Raw genomic sequence first — 16,088 nt, forward strand, 5'->3', positions numbered from 1 at the left:
GGGGGGGGGGCGCAAAGCGGCAGCTTTGGGAAGCAGCAGGGGGCTGGGGGCGATGGCGGCGGGGAGAGGGGAGAAGGGAGGAGGGGAGGCAGGACGAAGCCGCCGAGGGGGCCGGCCGGGGGAAGGCCGGGCAGGCGATGGGGCTGCGGGGGGGACCAGGGGAGAGGCGGGCAGGGGAGGGAGCGGCCCGGCAGCGCCGGAGGGGGCGGGCGGAGGGCGCCGTGAGGCCGCGGGGCCCGGCCCGGCCCGGCTCGGCTCGGCCCGACATGGGCACCGGGACGGGGCCGGAGGCGGGCCGAGGGTGCTGTGACCCCCGGCGCGGCCCTGCCCACCCGGCCGCCACCGGCAGCGGGCAGGGCGGCCGGACTTGGCGAAGTTGGCGGCGGCCGCGCTGAGCCCGGCTCCCCTCCGCTCCCCCGCTCGGAGAGAGGCTGCTGGTTTTTATTATTATTATTATTATTATTATTTTATTTTTATTTTTTATTATTTTTCGCTTCCGTCTCTCGCTCTTGCTTCAGCCAAGGTGAATGGCCCGCGGTGGGCGCGGCTGTGCCGGGCGGCCGTGCAGGGGGAAGATGCTGGCCGTGGGGGTGCTGGCCGGGCTGTCGGTGCTCAGCCTGCTCACCTACGGCTACCTGGCCTGGGACAGCCTCGGACTCGGCCCCGGAGGGACGGAGGCAGCGGGGAGTCGGCCGGGAGAGGAGCCGGGGGCCGGAGCCCCCAGCTCGCAGCCCCACATCGTCTTCATCCTGGCTGACGATCAGGGATTCAGAGACGTAGGGTACCACGGATCCGAGATCAGGACGCCCACTCTGGACAAGCTAGCTGCCGAAGGGGTTAAGCTGGAGAACTATTATGTTCAGCCTATGTGCACACCGTCCAGAAGCCAATTTATCACTGGAAAGTAAGTTTACTACTTCATAATTCAGCTCACCGGCTCAAATGCTGACCCTCGTGAACAGAGCACTGGGGTCGCACCCGGTCAGGTACTCCTCTGTTTTACCCCGCAGGCAGAAAGGTGCCTTCCCGATACACTTAAAAACCTCCAGCAAAACGGACTTTCTAATGTGTTTGAAGTAGCGAAATAGAAACTCGCACTCTGTGAGCCAATAAGAGTTCAGCACTGTGAACTACCCCTGCAGAGTGTTATAGGACATTTACATTTACTGCATTGCTAACATACGTGCTCGTTGTCAAGTAATGTTGCTTTTACCGGGAAGCAATCATCTTGGGCTTTTCTGTGCGATTCCAGTGTGACTTACAGGGGGGTCCGTGTTAGGGAAAGCGTTATGCTTTCTCCTGCACATCGCAGCCTGCACACTGGGTCACTGGGCACACTGAACCTTGCCTTAATACGAGTTCCCTCTGGGGTTTTTATTGAATTCATAGGATGGTTCCTCAGTCTCTCAGGTGTGGATGAGGGCAGGGAATCCAAATTCTTCCTTGGGATCCTGTGAGCTGCTCTGTCGCTCTTGTCATGATGCAGTTGCCGCTTTGCAGACAATTAGAAACTTTTCTCTTTAGCCACTAAATTAGATGCCTCACCAAAGTGGTAAAAGCAGTGGGTGGGTATTGTGTGGTTTGCTGTCTCAGGTAAATTGTGTGTTACTCTGATCTGTTGAGTAGACAACCAGTTACCTAACCTAAGGGACTTTTTACATGTGGACGTTAATCAGAATTAAGGAGTGGGGACAACAACATGCGTTTGAGCTGTAGGAATGGTTCCCAAATAACTCCAAATGTGGACACGTTTGCTCTGGAAGAAGAATGCCTTGTTTCTGTTTAGCTTAACTCACTTTGACAGGAACAGGGAACTCTTAAAAGAACAAAAACAAAATGAGAGGAAAAAAGTTATTTAGTTTATTTTCTCATTTCTTTAAATATAAACAGGAACAAAGCAATGTTAATACTGCTGGTAAAAGAAACACATGTTTAAATAAAACAAGCAACTTGCCTGGTGTCTTGCATCTCCATGTGGTAGAGCTGGAGATAATTCCTGGTCTCGGTCTAGTTCCCAGACTTGCTGAACCAGGGAGATTTGCGCTGAGGGCTGACACGTTATCTAGAGCAAGACTTCCCATGGTGTTTTTTTTACTCCCATTATGTGGACTGTATCTTAGAAGTTGTTCTGAGGCACCTATTCACTCGTTCACAAGAACATACTTGCCCTGCAGAAACTAAAATAATGTCTTATGGGGGAAATTAATGTCAGAATACTGTTTAATGCATGTTGGTTGTCTTTAAAGCCATGCAGCAGTTGGGAGCGAGGACCAACGCCAGCAGCATGTAGTCAGCCAGCTTTCTGAGGACTGCGGTTTGGGAACCAGTGCGTTAGGAAGGGAATGTCATGCTGCACAACAATGACTCACTCGGCGGTCGGAGGAATGGGACGACCGGGTTCCAGGGCAGCCAGGGTACCGCACTAGCTCTTGGAGGCTGCAGAGGTTGTCTAAAGGCTAAAAAGAATAAAAGCAGAGTATGGAATAACAGTAATTCAGTATAATTATTTTAATCCTTCATTAAATAGATTTTAGTGTGTAAATATATGCTAACAGTCGGTAGGAACCCATCTCTTTTCATCAGCTCGTCAGGCGGAAATAATTCTGAAAATCTGCCTGCTTTGGTTTTGGAACCTTTTATAGGAAAAAAGAAAATTGCTTATACTTCATTTTTATTTTCTTCGTCTGCTGATCTGAAACCCTGAGAACATTTTTTTTCATCTTGTTCTACTTTGGGGAAAAAGGAGCAGCGGAGAGAAAGGACTGCCTTGCACGACTGAGAAATAAGGGAGGAAATGGCGAGGGGTTAATAGGTTTGGGCAGAGCATTAACAAGGCGGGTCCAGAAGGATGCTTTTATCTCTTCTCGCTGAAGATAAATGCTGGTGATAGCGACTCTGAATGCTTTCTTAGTAGAGGTACCTTAATTAAAATGCCAGGACCCAGAAATTTGTAATCCAGAAGTGCTGTGATTTCTTGAATTCCAGAATGTGTTAGTTCAAGGCTGAAGTCCACTGGAGGCCCACCTGGATGCTGCAGGCCTCCCAGTACACATACCGTGCCTGGCGTGTTCCAAACATTACCCGACTGATCTGTAAAAAACAGAGGGACTTGTGTAAACCGGAGCCATTGGGGAGCACTGACACACCTTGCCAAGTGGAAGTCAGACTTCAGGCAAAGAGACTTTGAGTGCTCCAAATTCTTTGTAGCTCTCCAGCAGTCTCTCTAAGGCTTTTGCTAGTAAAGAGACCCTTCTTCTGGTAGCTTTCCTAAGCTAGTGAGCAAGCATGGGAAGAAGGTTAAAGAAGGAGAGTTAGCTCTTTCTTTATTTTTTCCTTTCGTGCCATAGCACAGCACCGCAGCTGGAGTGTCTGTCTTGCTGCCCATTTCTGCTTCTCTCCGTTTCCTTACATCCAGGGCTTGAGGCCTTGGCCTACTTTAATTTCTTGCTCCCCTCCAGTATCGCCCCCCACATCAAAAGCTTTTAGGCTATCAGCAGGACTAACTTGAACAGCTTTTATTTTGGGCCGTACTGAAGGGTGTGGGGAGGGGGTTGCAGTTGAGCCGTGTGTCTTGGGAGCAGAGAAGAAAGGCGTGAGCCAGCGGGCCGAGTGCCACGTGTGATGTGCTCTCCCAGCAGGCTGCGCTGGGGCCAAGGCAGGGAGGTGAGGGAGGGAGGCTCTTGGGAAGCAGCTCAGCAGCTGCAGCATGACCTGGGCGAGAGGCTGCTCCAGCGTGCGCTGCTCCTTGTCCCTGAGCCCTGCTGCTGGCTTGAGAATTTGGTGACCAGCGTGTCCTGAGCACTTCTCGCTGTTGTCACTTGGTGCTGGTGTGAGCAGGGCAGTGGGCTGCGTATGCTCCAGAGGTTATTGGCCAGCTGAAAAACTGAAGGCAAGTCTGGCTTTGTTTTCCTCTCAAAGGCTGTGGGTGAACACAAGTCCTCCAGACCAGTTCAGTTACACGATACAGTATTCTTTTTTGTTTCCTCCTGAAAAGCAATAGACATGACTCAATAAAGACAGTAATTCCAGCAGAATATTTCAGGATGCCTAGCTTTAAACTAGTGCTGCGATGCACGGAGTGTGCTGAGTTAGGCATGAAGAAATCTGAGTGTGTGTGTGCGTATGTCAGCTCTGATGGAGCATCCATATGATCCACAGGGACAGGAGTCAGGTACAGAAGACAGCTAAACTAAAAGACTTCTTTTTAACTCATCCTTGCCTTTCAAAAGAAGTGAAAAAGAATCACATGTCCGTTAATATTACTTATTGGAATTTACATAGAACACAAAAGGTAATGACTCAGACTTCGACTCTACCAAGCTCAGTTCCAGTTCACAAGTGGCCACAGTCGGATGGGAGGAAAAAGGTGCAAGAATGCACAAGGATATTTGGTCTGTGCCCAGCAGCCTGCTGGTGAAGCATGTCTTGAGTTAGCTGCAGTATCTCTGTGCTTAATGGCCTTGGTGACTTTTCACTGCTGTAGTCTATGTTTGGCCATAGAGTTTAAGGTGATCATGAGTTACTGTGCACTGAAGGATTATATAACATAGAAAGGAAATATAAGGAAATTTAAGATTATGAGTGAAGGTTTTTGTATGCATATTTGTTAGGGAGTCGACTGAGATGAGATAGAAAGCGTAAGATCAATCTGTTATGATCAGATGTGGTATTGCTTATGTAGCTAATTTGTTAAGTTATATTATCATGAACAGTCATCTCCTTTTTAAATGAAAGATTACTAAAACACAGTCAGTGTGGACAGTTTCTCCAAAAGGAGAAGTTCTCTTTTGAGTAGGTGAGACAAAAAGACCATAAGCTTAGGTGAACATCTCTTGAGGTAGCTGACCCAGTTCTATGGAGGGTACTGTACAATGTAGTTGTTTTCACTGAATGATTCTTAATTTAGCAAAGGAAATTGAAAAACAATACAGATGAGAAAAGAAGGGATCTAGTCATGATATGCCATACATTATTTTTTTTAGCATAATATAGGCAGCAGACAACTACTTTGTCTTCTAGGTCCCTGGTTTTCTGGTGCCCATCAGGCTTGTAACCTTAGGACCATTATATGCACTGGAATCCTTTTGGGCCAAAGGAAGGCTCCTGACATACCCAAGAGCAGGGATCTGTGTTGTTAGAAACTGATTCACAGCCAGGGTTACAGATCACTAAGGAATCTTAACTCCCTTTTACTCCCTTCTATGAGTATTTATGAATCATAGAAGCCCTACACTAGTTTCAAGAATGAGCTCTGCAGGATGTGGGGATGGAAGATGTTGAGATCTGTGGAAGGTCTGGAGAAATAAATCCTTTTTCCCCTCAGGATAAAGTGAAATATTGAGAATTTGTGCATCCAAAGCCAACACTAATAGATTGTAATAATTTTATGTAAGTTAGAGAACTATACAAATATTACACATTTATACATATATATAGTTTGGTAGTATGCATACTCTTGTAGGCATGCCTGTGTAGCTATACGTAGTTCACCATTGAAAAAGACTATGTCTCTGCAAACTAAGACTTATTTTGACAAACAGAAATAGAATAGAGGAAAGTTTAAAACATTTTGAATCAAAAGCAGTACAGCTGACTTGCAACAGACAGAAATACTGTGTCCTGAGGGTTCAGCTTCTTGGTAAGCCTTCTCTTCCCTTGCCTCCTGGGTGCACAGGGGTCTTCTCAGCTGTTTGGTTGCACTGAGAAGGATCCCATACAATGATGGGTGACTGGGAAGTTCTCTTCTGTGCTCTGAGGTGAAATGGAGGGTCTCAGAGACCTGCGTTCTGTCCCCTTTGGTGCCCTCTGTAAACCCTAAACCAGCAGGGCATTGCTGACTTGTCAAGCAGAGGAAGGACCAGGTACTTTCATCCTTGGGCCCATGGCCATGGTACCGTGGCATGGTCCCATCACAGAGTTCCTGGTGGTTTCTACCTCCTGTGCTGTCTAGGGGGAGCTTGGCAGCAGCCCACTGGGTAAGCTGGTTCCTCTGGTGGCCCACCACCTCTCCTCCAGAGAAGGCCAAGGCCTTTTGTAGTGGGGAAGGAAAAGGCTCTCTGACACTTGCAGGCCACCTTCCCTCCACTTCCCAACACATGCATTTAGCTGACGATCTGGTTGTGCAGAGAGAAATCTAATGTTACAAGCACATTCAGAAGAAATTTGTTGTTCTAGAGAAAAAAATACTGGGAATAGCACTCCATTATCTTTGTAGCTAATAAGGTATGAAGGATTGCAGTCCTTAGGACCAGTCCTAAGCATCAAGAGATGGCCTGATACTGAGTCTTCTCTGAGGTAAGGAGATTTGGCAGTCTTTGGTCCTCAGTTTAATTATGATTAGTGTTTTCATTAGGAACCTAGATGATAAAATAAAATGTGCTGATTAAATATGCAGCTAAGAAGGAAATGGCAACATTAAGAGACTGCAATAATACTGAAAATCATCTTGACAAATTAGAGAAATAATCTGGAAAAAAAAGTGGAATTAAATTCTGGAGTGATAAATGGAAGATGCTATGTTGGAGCAGGAGTAATAACTTCAAAAGCAGAGGATGGTCAACAACTGTGCTGATAGCGATACTTCAGAAGAGTAGTTGGGATTATGGGGAATTGTGCACTGAATATAAAGTCAGCAATGCGTGGTTACAAAAAAGGCAGGCATCGTATCAGTCTGTATAAACAGGGGAGTCTGGTGGATCTGTGAAGCGGCCCTTCTGCTCCATAGCTCGTGCCTAAACTTGGGCATTGCTCTCCTAGAGCAGTGTGTGTAATTGGATCGGGGCCATGGACGGGTGATCAGATATGTCAAAAAGATAACTGTGGAGAAGAGATCAGAAGTGGAGTTGTTTAGTCTAAAGAAGGGAAGAATAAAAGGGGATGGGATAAGTCTTCTCTGATTTAAGATGAAGACTTGAAGGCAAAGAGAAAGGGGATAATGTGTTTTCAGTGTCATGGTGGATGGTACAAGAAATAAGGGGCTTTCCTGAGGAAGAAAAAAAAACCAGGTTAGATAATAGGGGAAACTTTCAAATGGTAATGATTGTGAAACCCTGAATAGCTTGCTTTGGGAAATTGCTGAGTTTCTTCATTGGCAGTCATTAGGAACAGACAAGACAAATATGTCAGGAATGACATAATGTAGTTGAATTTGTCTTGAGGAAAGGGTTGGAAGGGAAGGCTTCTCTTCCAGCTCATATTCTTCTGTGGCTCCTTTGAAGAATGTATTAACTACAGAAGGCGTTCTGAAGGAGAGCATTCATAAAATACTTTTAAACATTTACACTACAAATTATTTCAGTGTTTGTTCTGAGAGAAAGTAGTCTTTGTGAAAGTTTTGGTTCATTTTTCTCCCAGAAATTCCTTTTTTCCCTATTCTCTTTTTCTCTGAAAATTTTCAAGATTCTTCCCCCCTAGGCCTTCATAACTCTCTTGGTATGCAGTTATTTATTTCTGCTAACTTCTTACAGGACAATTTGTGGGACTGCTGCCAAAGATGTTGAGGTATCTTTTTCCATGTTCTTGTTATACATCTTGTGCTTAGGATTATATTGTCCATATATATGCAGCATACACAGAGTCTGAATAAATAATTAAATGTGAGGACTTCCTTTTCTTGTTTCATTCTGCCTCTGTGCTCTCCTGAGATATTTCTGCAGAAAATTAGTGAAATGCTCTGTAGTCTGAAACTGTAAGTTAAACTATAAGCCTGTTCACAGCAGTTTAATTACTAATGTGCTATAAAAAGGAACATTTAGAGGAAAGAGTTGGAAAGGAAACTACTTACAAACAGTAAAGATAAAATAACATGGAGGGAGTAACAAAATTTAGTACAGGTTGTGGTAACTTCACCTTTGCATCACTTTCTGGCAACACCCCTTACATTTCTTTTCAGAGTAATGCTTGCTAGTTTTGGTCCACTGTCTGTAAGACAAACATAGCGTTCATTATCTGACGTGTATCATTAACTAGATAATAGCAATAGAGCAACATTTTTCATTGTCCAATATATGCATAGTGCAGTAAGTTAAAGAAACATAGTTGGAAGTAAATCTACAAAACCTTTGATTGTCAGTTAGCAGAACTCTGGGGAGGTTGAATTGAAGTTTTAACCTTTTTGTTTGTTTGTTTTTTACTGGAAAAGAGAAATATTGAAAGGAAAATTTAGGCTTACAATAATTAGGGATTTTTGCTCATTCAGCATTGTTCCTGATAGTTTGTTTTGTAATTGATGGTGCATATTGTTGCTGTTAATAATAAGTTGATTGGATAGCAGTGGTGGACTGCTGTTATGTTAGCTCTCACTTCTGAATGTTACATTTCCTTTGTGAGTTAAATAGACTGGTTAAATAAATCAGTACAGGAAACTGAGCTGGATTTCTTGGAGTAAAGCTGCGTCATAAAAAAAAATGGGTTTACTTTCATGTTAAAGGGTTTAGACTTCATCATAATACCCAAATAATATTTCCAAGACTACCACTATCAGGTGGGACTGAAAATTTCAACAAATTAAATTCCAGTTTTTAATTAAAATGCTTTCTGTTTGATAGAAAGCTTTGTCAGATTTATGAGCTAAAGAAGAGGAATATCTGCCTACTTTTTGTCTTTGTGACACTTTCCTGGTGGTAATGTCAGACCCAGTGGGTTGCTTTTGTAATTGTGTGCATCTTAGTTCTGGTTTTGAGTTCTTCTGCGCTTCTGGATTTTAATCAATTTTCTATTTCATTTGTTGTATCAAGGCCTCTGAACACATTAAAACAATATTGTTTTAAGGTGGTGGAGATATTTAATCTTATAAAACATTTGATCATTTCTGACTCTGTTTCAAATGTGCCTCTAATTTTTGTTCTCATGATACGTCTAGCAAAGTAGTCCTCATAAAACTGAGCACATTCTTGTAGCAATATCTCATATCCTTAGAGTAATATTTCATTAATATGTGCACAAGCACATGAAATACATACAGAAATGCAATCAATGAAAAATATAAACATTTGTTTTGTGTTACCACATGTCAAGAAAGATGAGTAGTTGAAAACTACGCCATCCGATTTATGGAACTTGTGGTTACCTCTTGAATTCTTTTTTTTTCCATTTGACAAATTAATATAGTAATCTAGTTCATACTTTGGGGAGTTGATTTTTTTTTTCATGTGCTGTAGCAATTGGTGTGAATTCATTTTTATATGAGAAGTTTATAATTTGTTGTGGAATCGGGTAATTTCCAGAAGAAGCTAAAATACGATGTTTCATAGTGGACACAGTTTGACCCAAGCAATTGACTCTTAATGGCATGATACATTACACTGTTTTTTTCACCTTTTACTCCAGTCCAGTACAGTTTCTTGTGGTGTGGGTAGGTAGCACTTCTCATTAACCCCTCATTGTAATTCGGTGTGACTTGCCAGTGCTCCCTTATAGTTTTTGCCTCAATCTGTATTGCTCCATAGTCAGGTTTTCTGCCATGGGGTGAGTTTGCTTAGTTTTAGAGTGCATGTTTAAGAATGAATGAGGTAATTTCACCAACCTTACATTATTAGATTAATATAAAAATAGTACAAGATAAACATTGTGTCCATAGGGGATCCTGTGTGGGATGTTGTTTGTTTTCTCTATCAGTAGTCTTTTTATAATGGCTACCCAATTTATTAGTTTTCATACTGGAAACCCAGAAGATCTATTTGGTGACCTCAGCTTGTCTCTGTAAATCTAAATTGGTAGACTGAAATGCAATTTGAACAGTTAAGAAAGAAATCAAGCTAACACTAATGGTTAACAAAGTTGAAATATTAACGTAGAAGATGTTTGACTAAAATGGCTTTTGACTTTTTGTTGTCTGTGATGAAGTAGAAAAGTTTTAAATAGGGAACTTTATTGTACCTGCTGGCGCATAATAATAAATGAAATATGTTTCATGATTCTAGTTCAACTGCACTTGTAACACGTTAATGAACTGTGTCAGCTATCACCTGTGCATTCACTCAGGCTGTTGTCACCACGCTATCAAGCACTAGGTTGGGGAAAAAAAAAAAAGCACTGCTAGAGTTAGTAAACAAATCTGGGATAATTAAATGCTTTTTAATATGAGATTGTGTTCCCAAATCATATATGAAGAGACTGTATTAGATAATAAGCATGAAAGTAGACATTATTAATATCAACAGTGTGCTGTAGCCAAACCTATGTCTAATTTTTCTTACACTTGAACACCTGATTAAATACCTTCCTTCCTTCCATGCATGGCATCATTCTCACTGCCGTGGCATGTGAAATTTGTAGGTGGTTGCTCATGATCCACAGATCAAGTGCATCTCACACCTGCGTAGGGGTGTCAAAGGAAGAGGGGAGGCTGTCGAGCTGATGGCACCAGCAAGTGTGGCCTGGGGGGTCCTCCCTGCAGAGGAGGGGGGAATGGGAGAAAGTGCCCAAGAGTTCATCATAGCTGTCATCTGAGGCACCAAGAGTGCATTCCCACTCCACGTGGTGGAGGAAGAAGCAACGCAGGACCTGCTTTAAAAGGCATGTAGAAAGTAAGAGAAATGTATTTGGTTGTTAAGATTTACAAGGTAAATATAGAAGTGTTCATTCCAATATGTGGAAGCTTTAAAAGACATTAAAAGCAGTAAAAAAGAAGATCTCACAAATCTTAACTTGCTTAAAGTCACAAACCTCTGAAGATACCAGGAAATCAGAGCCAAACTCCCTTCTGCCCTGGTTTGCTTATGGCACTATGTGAAGGACAGTCTTTGCAATGCATCTTGTTAGCTTATCAGTTTCCAGCTTCTTTTGTACACATTGCATGTTTGGATTATCATTTTGTGCAGAGATGAAGAAGGTAAGATACTTCAAAATGTGATTAATTAATGCCATCAGGTCCAGTTCCTCAAGTATTAGTTGCATTATGGCACAGTGTGATGTGGGCATGTGGGCAGTTTTCACAGTGCTTAGTGGAAAATAGAATTATTTCATTTTCAAACATACAAATATTGGAAAGAATCAACATACTTCTTCTAATATTTAAAAATACTTGATGTTTCATACTAAAGTTTGGGTGGAGCAAATGACCTCCACAAGTTACTTTGAATCTAAAGGTTTTTATGGCTCTGATGTATCACAGCAAACATCCCCTGGGGGTAGTGTGGAGGGAGAGAAAGAAAAAGGACCTACTTCGGTGTTACTTCTACCTTTATGGAAGGGCTCCTGGTGGAAAAAAAAAAGTCTGGGGTGTTTGGTCTGTGGCTCTCATAACCAGCCTGAGCCCTCTCTGTCCTGAGTCAGCATTGTCATAGCCCTGTTAAAGTCTTGTTTAAGAACACAGCGTACTGGTAAGGATATAATAGCACTAAATTTAGCATTATATCTGAAAGTCTGAACAGTTGCCTGTACTTTTACCAGACCTATGCAGGAAGTATATACATTACAAAACCCAGAGAGGCTTGCATGTGTCAGGTATATACTTCACTGGAGCTGCTTCACAATTTGTGAGATTTATTTCTGTTATCTTTCTTCTTAACCTTGTTGTTGCTGTTACAATATGGAATGCATTTCAAAGGGAACACAAAGATAACATTTTGTTCATTCTTAATTTTGCAACTGAACAGTTGTGGCCCTTTTACATTGCAGAACATACAAGGCCTCATTTAAGATGAAAAAGAATGGGCCTCTGTGATAAACTCGTGACTATTTGGCCATCTTGGTCATACGATGTGTATATGCTGTAAATGATGCGGTCTGATGGAAAGATTAAGAGCTCAGGTAATACTGTTTGGCACTGTTATAGCCTGGTTGAGTCTTTACTGTGTCACAAATTACATTTTACAACCTTTGGTAGTAATCTGCTTCCGAGAGTGAAACGTCTCGTAGCATCTCTCAGGGTTTTAAGGTTCGCAGTTGATTTCAATATTTTGTATGTTTTTGCCATCTGAGACAATTACCTGGCTTATGTTTGGGATTTCTATTGTTAGCAGCTTCTGTTTCCTTGTTCTCTGTCTCAGTTTGAAATGTGGGCACTGCTTTGCCTGCTGGCGGTGAGGCCGTGTGGGGCTGAGCTGGTCGCAGGCCCAGCCGCGGCTCCTTGGCCTCCATGTGGAGGAGTCCCGTCTTGCCATAGATGCTTGCAGTAGAAATGCTTCCACTGACTTTGGGCTCAGATCTTTCTGCACAGTACGCTGTAGTTCTGCCATGAACGTTGGCTGTTTTCAGCCCAGAAAATGTAGCTCAAGTAGCATGTTAATGGGTCTGTGCTAACCCCAAGGCTCTTACCCGCATTGTCAGCTGAAGGCAAGTGGCTTTCTTTAGCATCCTTTTGATGCTCTGCCTGCTGCTGTTAAATGTGACCTTGTAGCGTACCAGAGTTTAAATGGTCTGAATTCCTGCCAACTGTTGTCTCCTGCACTGCTTTTGTTAACTAGGCATGATCTTTGGCAATAAGTTGATTTAAAGGTTTTGTTTGTCGAGATGTAGCTTTTCTATGCAAGTCCTTATAGTGCTTTTGACTCTGAAAAGCTGTCATATGAAGATGGCACTTTATTATTCAACAAGTGTTCTCCGCGTAACTGAGTCATATCTGCTCGCTTCAGTAGCAGAAATAGATGGTTTGCTACCATTAACCATGGTGAGTCAATGTAGCTAAGGCAAAATTAAGTTTGTGGGTTATTTTCTTTTGTTTTTCTTTATGTCCAAGTCACAGTCTGAGGCATCTTAAAAAAAAAAAAAAAAAAAAAAAAAGAGTGGTGCATTTCTGTGTGAAATAATTGGGGGTTTTATAATTATTGTGGCAACTAGGCTGATGGCAATTGTAAATTAAGAACAAGTATCTGCATTGGAATCATTGATTTAAACCATTATATGGAACATACAAGTGGGAAAAAAAAAATATATATATATTTTCAATTTCAGGGTTTCATGCCAAGCATTAATTTTCATATTCATAATGCAAAGCTTAGTTTGAGGAAACCAGTGATAGTTGAAGATAATATGGCTGGCACTATGAAAAGCTTTTTTGTTTTGTTTTGTTCAAGCTCACCCCACAGGGAGTAATCAAGCCATTGCAAATACTTCAGGCATCTTACATGTAAATAAAAACATCAAAGTTGGGACGCTGTGTATATATCTATATAGTCAGTGGAGTTAAACGGACATCTCTGAGGAGGTGATTAAAAACACCTTAGTTAAATACTTAAAGTATATGACTGCTCCCCCAGCGTGTAGATGTGCTGAATTAAATTCCCTGAGCTTTGCCATGTACGCTTTCTGATAGCTAGAGAAAGGAGTAACAAATGAAAAGCCATATTACAAAGTTAGGCTGGATAAAATGCTTTCAAGAAGGGTAATAGCAAGTTTATTTAGCAAGTGGAATAGTGGTTAGAAGTGAGAAGTGGAATAGTGGTTAGAGCATACTATAAGAATTACCACATCTTTTCTGGTCTAAATCTTTTCTTGAATTGCCTTTTTGCCAACAGGCAGACAGCACAACTTGTCCAAGCTTCAATTTGCACATCTGCATCAGTGAACCTTCTTAGGACATTGCTGTTACAGGTTTGAAGTGGAGGGGGTTTCTAAAATTTAGTCAACTTTTGTTAACTTGACCCAGTTGCCAGTTCCTTCTGCAATCTCCCATCTTTCTAGGGGAAGAGCACATCCATGATAGTACCGGCTTTCTGCAACATTTTCCTCCCATCCTCCAGGATGCCTCTTTGACCTTTTTCACACTATCCCCCAAAAATACTTGAAAAGAAAGAAAAACACCACAATCATAATACCACAACTTGAGCCCTTCAGGTTGTCTCAGAATCAGCTTTCAACCTTTGCAGCCTCCCAAACATCTTCCAGACTTTCCTGGACACGGGCCCACCAGGTTGTGCTTTTGGAGTCTTCTGTCTGCTTCCAAGGCCAATCAATTCAGCTGCCCAGACTTAATCCATTTTCTTCATTTCCCCCTTATCCTGCCTCCGGCACCAGGCTAAGGGGAAGCCAAGCCACCTCTACAAAAGCATACAGCTTTTGTATCTGTAGGGCAAGAATATTTATATTTGCCTTATCAGAGTATTTCAAGGTTGGATTTACTCTCATTGATGACAGTAGTAAATATGCATTAAGGAGTAGCATAGATAATAGTCCTTGCACGGTTCTGAAAATATTTTTGAAACAATTTAAAAGCCATCTGTCAAAGGAGATTTTCTAATAAATTATTGATATTTAGCCTGTGTACCCTTCTTTCAGCGTGGTATTTTAAAACTGGAAGAAAAAAGGTGATCCTAACAGGGAGGAGAGGGAACTTCACAAAGGTTGTGCTAATCCTACAAATGTTTTAAAAAGAAAACAAACCTTAGGCACTTGGAAAAAGTTCAGGGGGTTCTAATTAGATATGACACGATATCACGTGTGATATGAAATACAGGCAAGTTTATTCACCTTTTAAGTTCACCCTTCTTTTTTCAAATCAAATGTGCCTCACTGATTTCCAACAAGCCCTGGAATTTAGTTCTGTGCTACTGCCTGCTGTTCGTCTTAGCAGCATAGGGAACTGTGTTGCACTTTGGTTTGCAATCTGATACAAGAACAAGGTGTTTCCAGCAACGCAGAAGTTGAGCGTACATCTGCAGCGTCCCAGATTGAGCCCCTCTTGGCGATGGCTGGCTGCGCTGGACCGGGATGCTGGAGGTGCTGCCAGTGTTCCAGCAGTGGGGAGGAACCTGCCCTCAGTGCTAAAGGAACAGATGCAACATCGTGCTGCGCTGACTATTTTTCTCAGCTGTGCTCAGTGGATCTGATTGCTTTTGGTGCACAGCAAAGCGAACTAACTCTGAGAGAGTCTCAGCTGGACTGGCTAGCATAGGCACAGCTCTTGGTACTTCTGTACGGCTCCTGAAATGAAGCAGGATTGCTTGTAGCCAGCTGGAAATGGAGAGAGCAAACTGGCTTTTGCTTCTTCTTATCCATACGGATACCTCTAGAAAACAGGGATTTAAGAAACGCTAATAAATTACCTAGCCCATCGTCCTTTAGGAAAATGTAACAAAGATGTTACTGAAACGCGTGAAAATACCTTGTCCTTAAAAACGTTCAACAAAGTGTGTCATAGTTTCCCCAGGCAGCCTTAATTATAATTTTGGTTATATAGTTTTTCTGTTGCCTTGCTTCTGTCTTGCTGCAGTTTAAGCCTGTGATCTCTTGCTGATCCCCAGGTGAAGAACATCCTTTGCTACAAAAAGGTGATGAATCTCCTGTATGTCCAAAGTCTGTCTCATATTTCTGCTCAGCCCTACTCTAGCCTGAGTAAAATCAGTTCTTGCCATCTTTCACCATAGATCTTGGTTTGAAAACTGCCACTGTTAGTGTTCTTTTCTGAACTCTTTATCTTTGGGCCCATTATTCATCAAAAGTGACACCCAGACCAGGACACAGTGTTCCAGTTGAAGTTTGACCAGCACTGCCTCTGGTCAGAATATTTTGTTCTAAATCCCAAAGTTTCTAAAATATTTTCACTGTTGAGTAATTGGAGGCAGTACATCAACTCCTTTACTGGCATGAGTTTACCTCATCAGAAAACCTGGCCAAAGCATCTGTGTATCAAAGAGTGTATGACTCTTCTTCCACTGCCGATGGGTAGAAAATGTCACAAGAACAACAGATCCTGTGCTATTTCTACCAGTTCAGCTGCTATCTGTGAATTAAAAGATGGTGATTATGCCCATGGGTTTGTTCCCAGAAGAACACCCACACCCTGGTACAGTGCTGAGCACAGTGCTCTCAAGCCACCCCAATCCGTAAGAGGAAAACAGCCAGGTTTGAGGCATATGCCCTTTCTGGCCCGAATGTTTGGATATGAAGCAAGTTAATTTCCTTTTCCTCTATAGCAGACCCGAAAAACCTTTGTCAGCTGTTGTATTTCCTTACTTTGAACAGGGTGTCATGTTTTACTTCACCAGTCACTTTTATGCATCCTAATAAGAGGATGCTTTTCTCTTCTTTTCTCTTCTTTTCTTTTCCTTTTCTTTTCCTTTTCTTTTATTTTTCTTTTCTTTTCTTTTCTTTTCTTTTCTTTTCTTTTCTTTTCTTTTCTTTTCTTTTCTTTTCTTTTCTTTTCTTTC

At 42.3% G+C, this 16,088-nt stretch overlaps 1 protein-coding gene across 1 annotated transcript in view; it reads left to right on the forward strand.

Annotated features, from left to right (window-relative positions):
* The window catches only part of ARSJ (arylsulfatase family member J), a 41,150-nt gene that overhangs the window by 392 nt on the left and 24,670 nt on the right, over positions 1-16,088 (forward strand). The window contains exon 2 of the mRNA XM_035325603.1: positions 519-904. Coding sequence (XP_035181494.1) covers positions 528-904 — 377 coding nt within the window. The 5' untranslated portion in view covers positions 519-527. The remainder of the gene's footprint in view (positions 1-518; positions 905-16,088) is intronic.

Source organism: Oxyura jamaicensis, chromosome 4 (assembly GCF_011077185.1).
Source record: "Oxyura jamaicensis isolate SHBP4307 breed ruddy duck chromosome 4, BPBGC_Ojam_1.0, whole genome shotgun sequence".
NCBI classification, from domain to species: Eukaryota; Metazoa; Chordata; class Aves; order Anseriformes; family Anatidae; genus Oxyura; species Oxyura jamaicensis.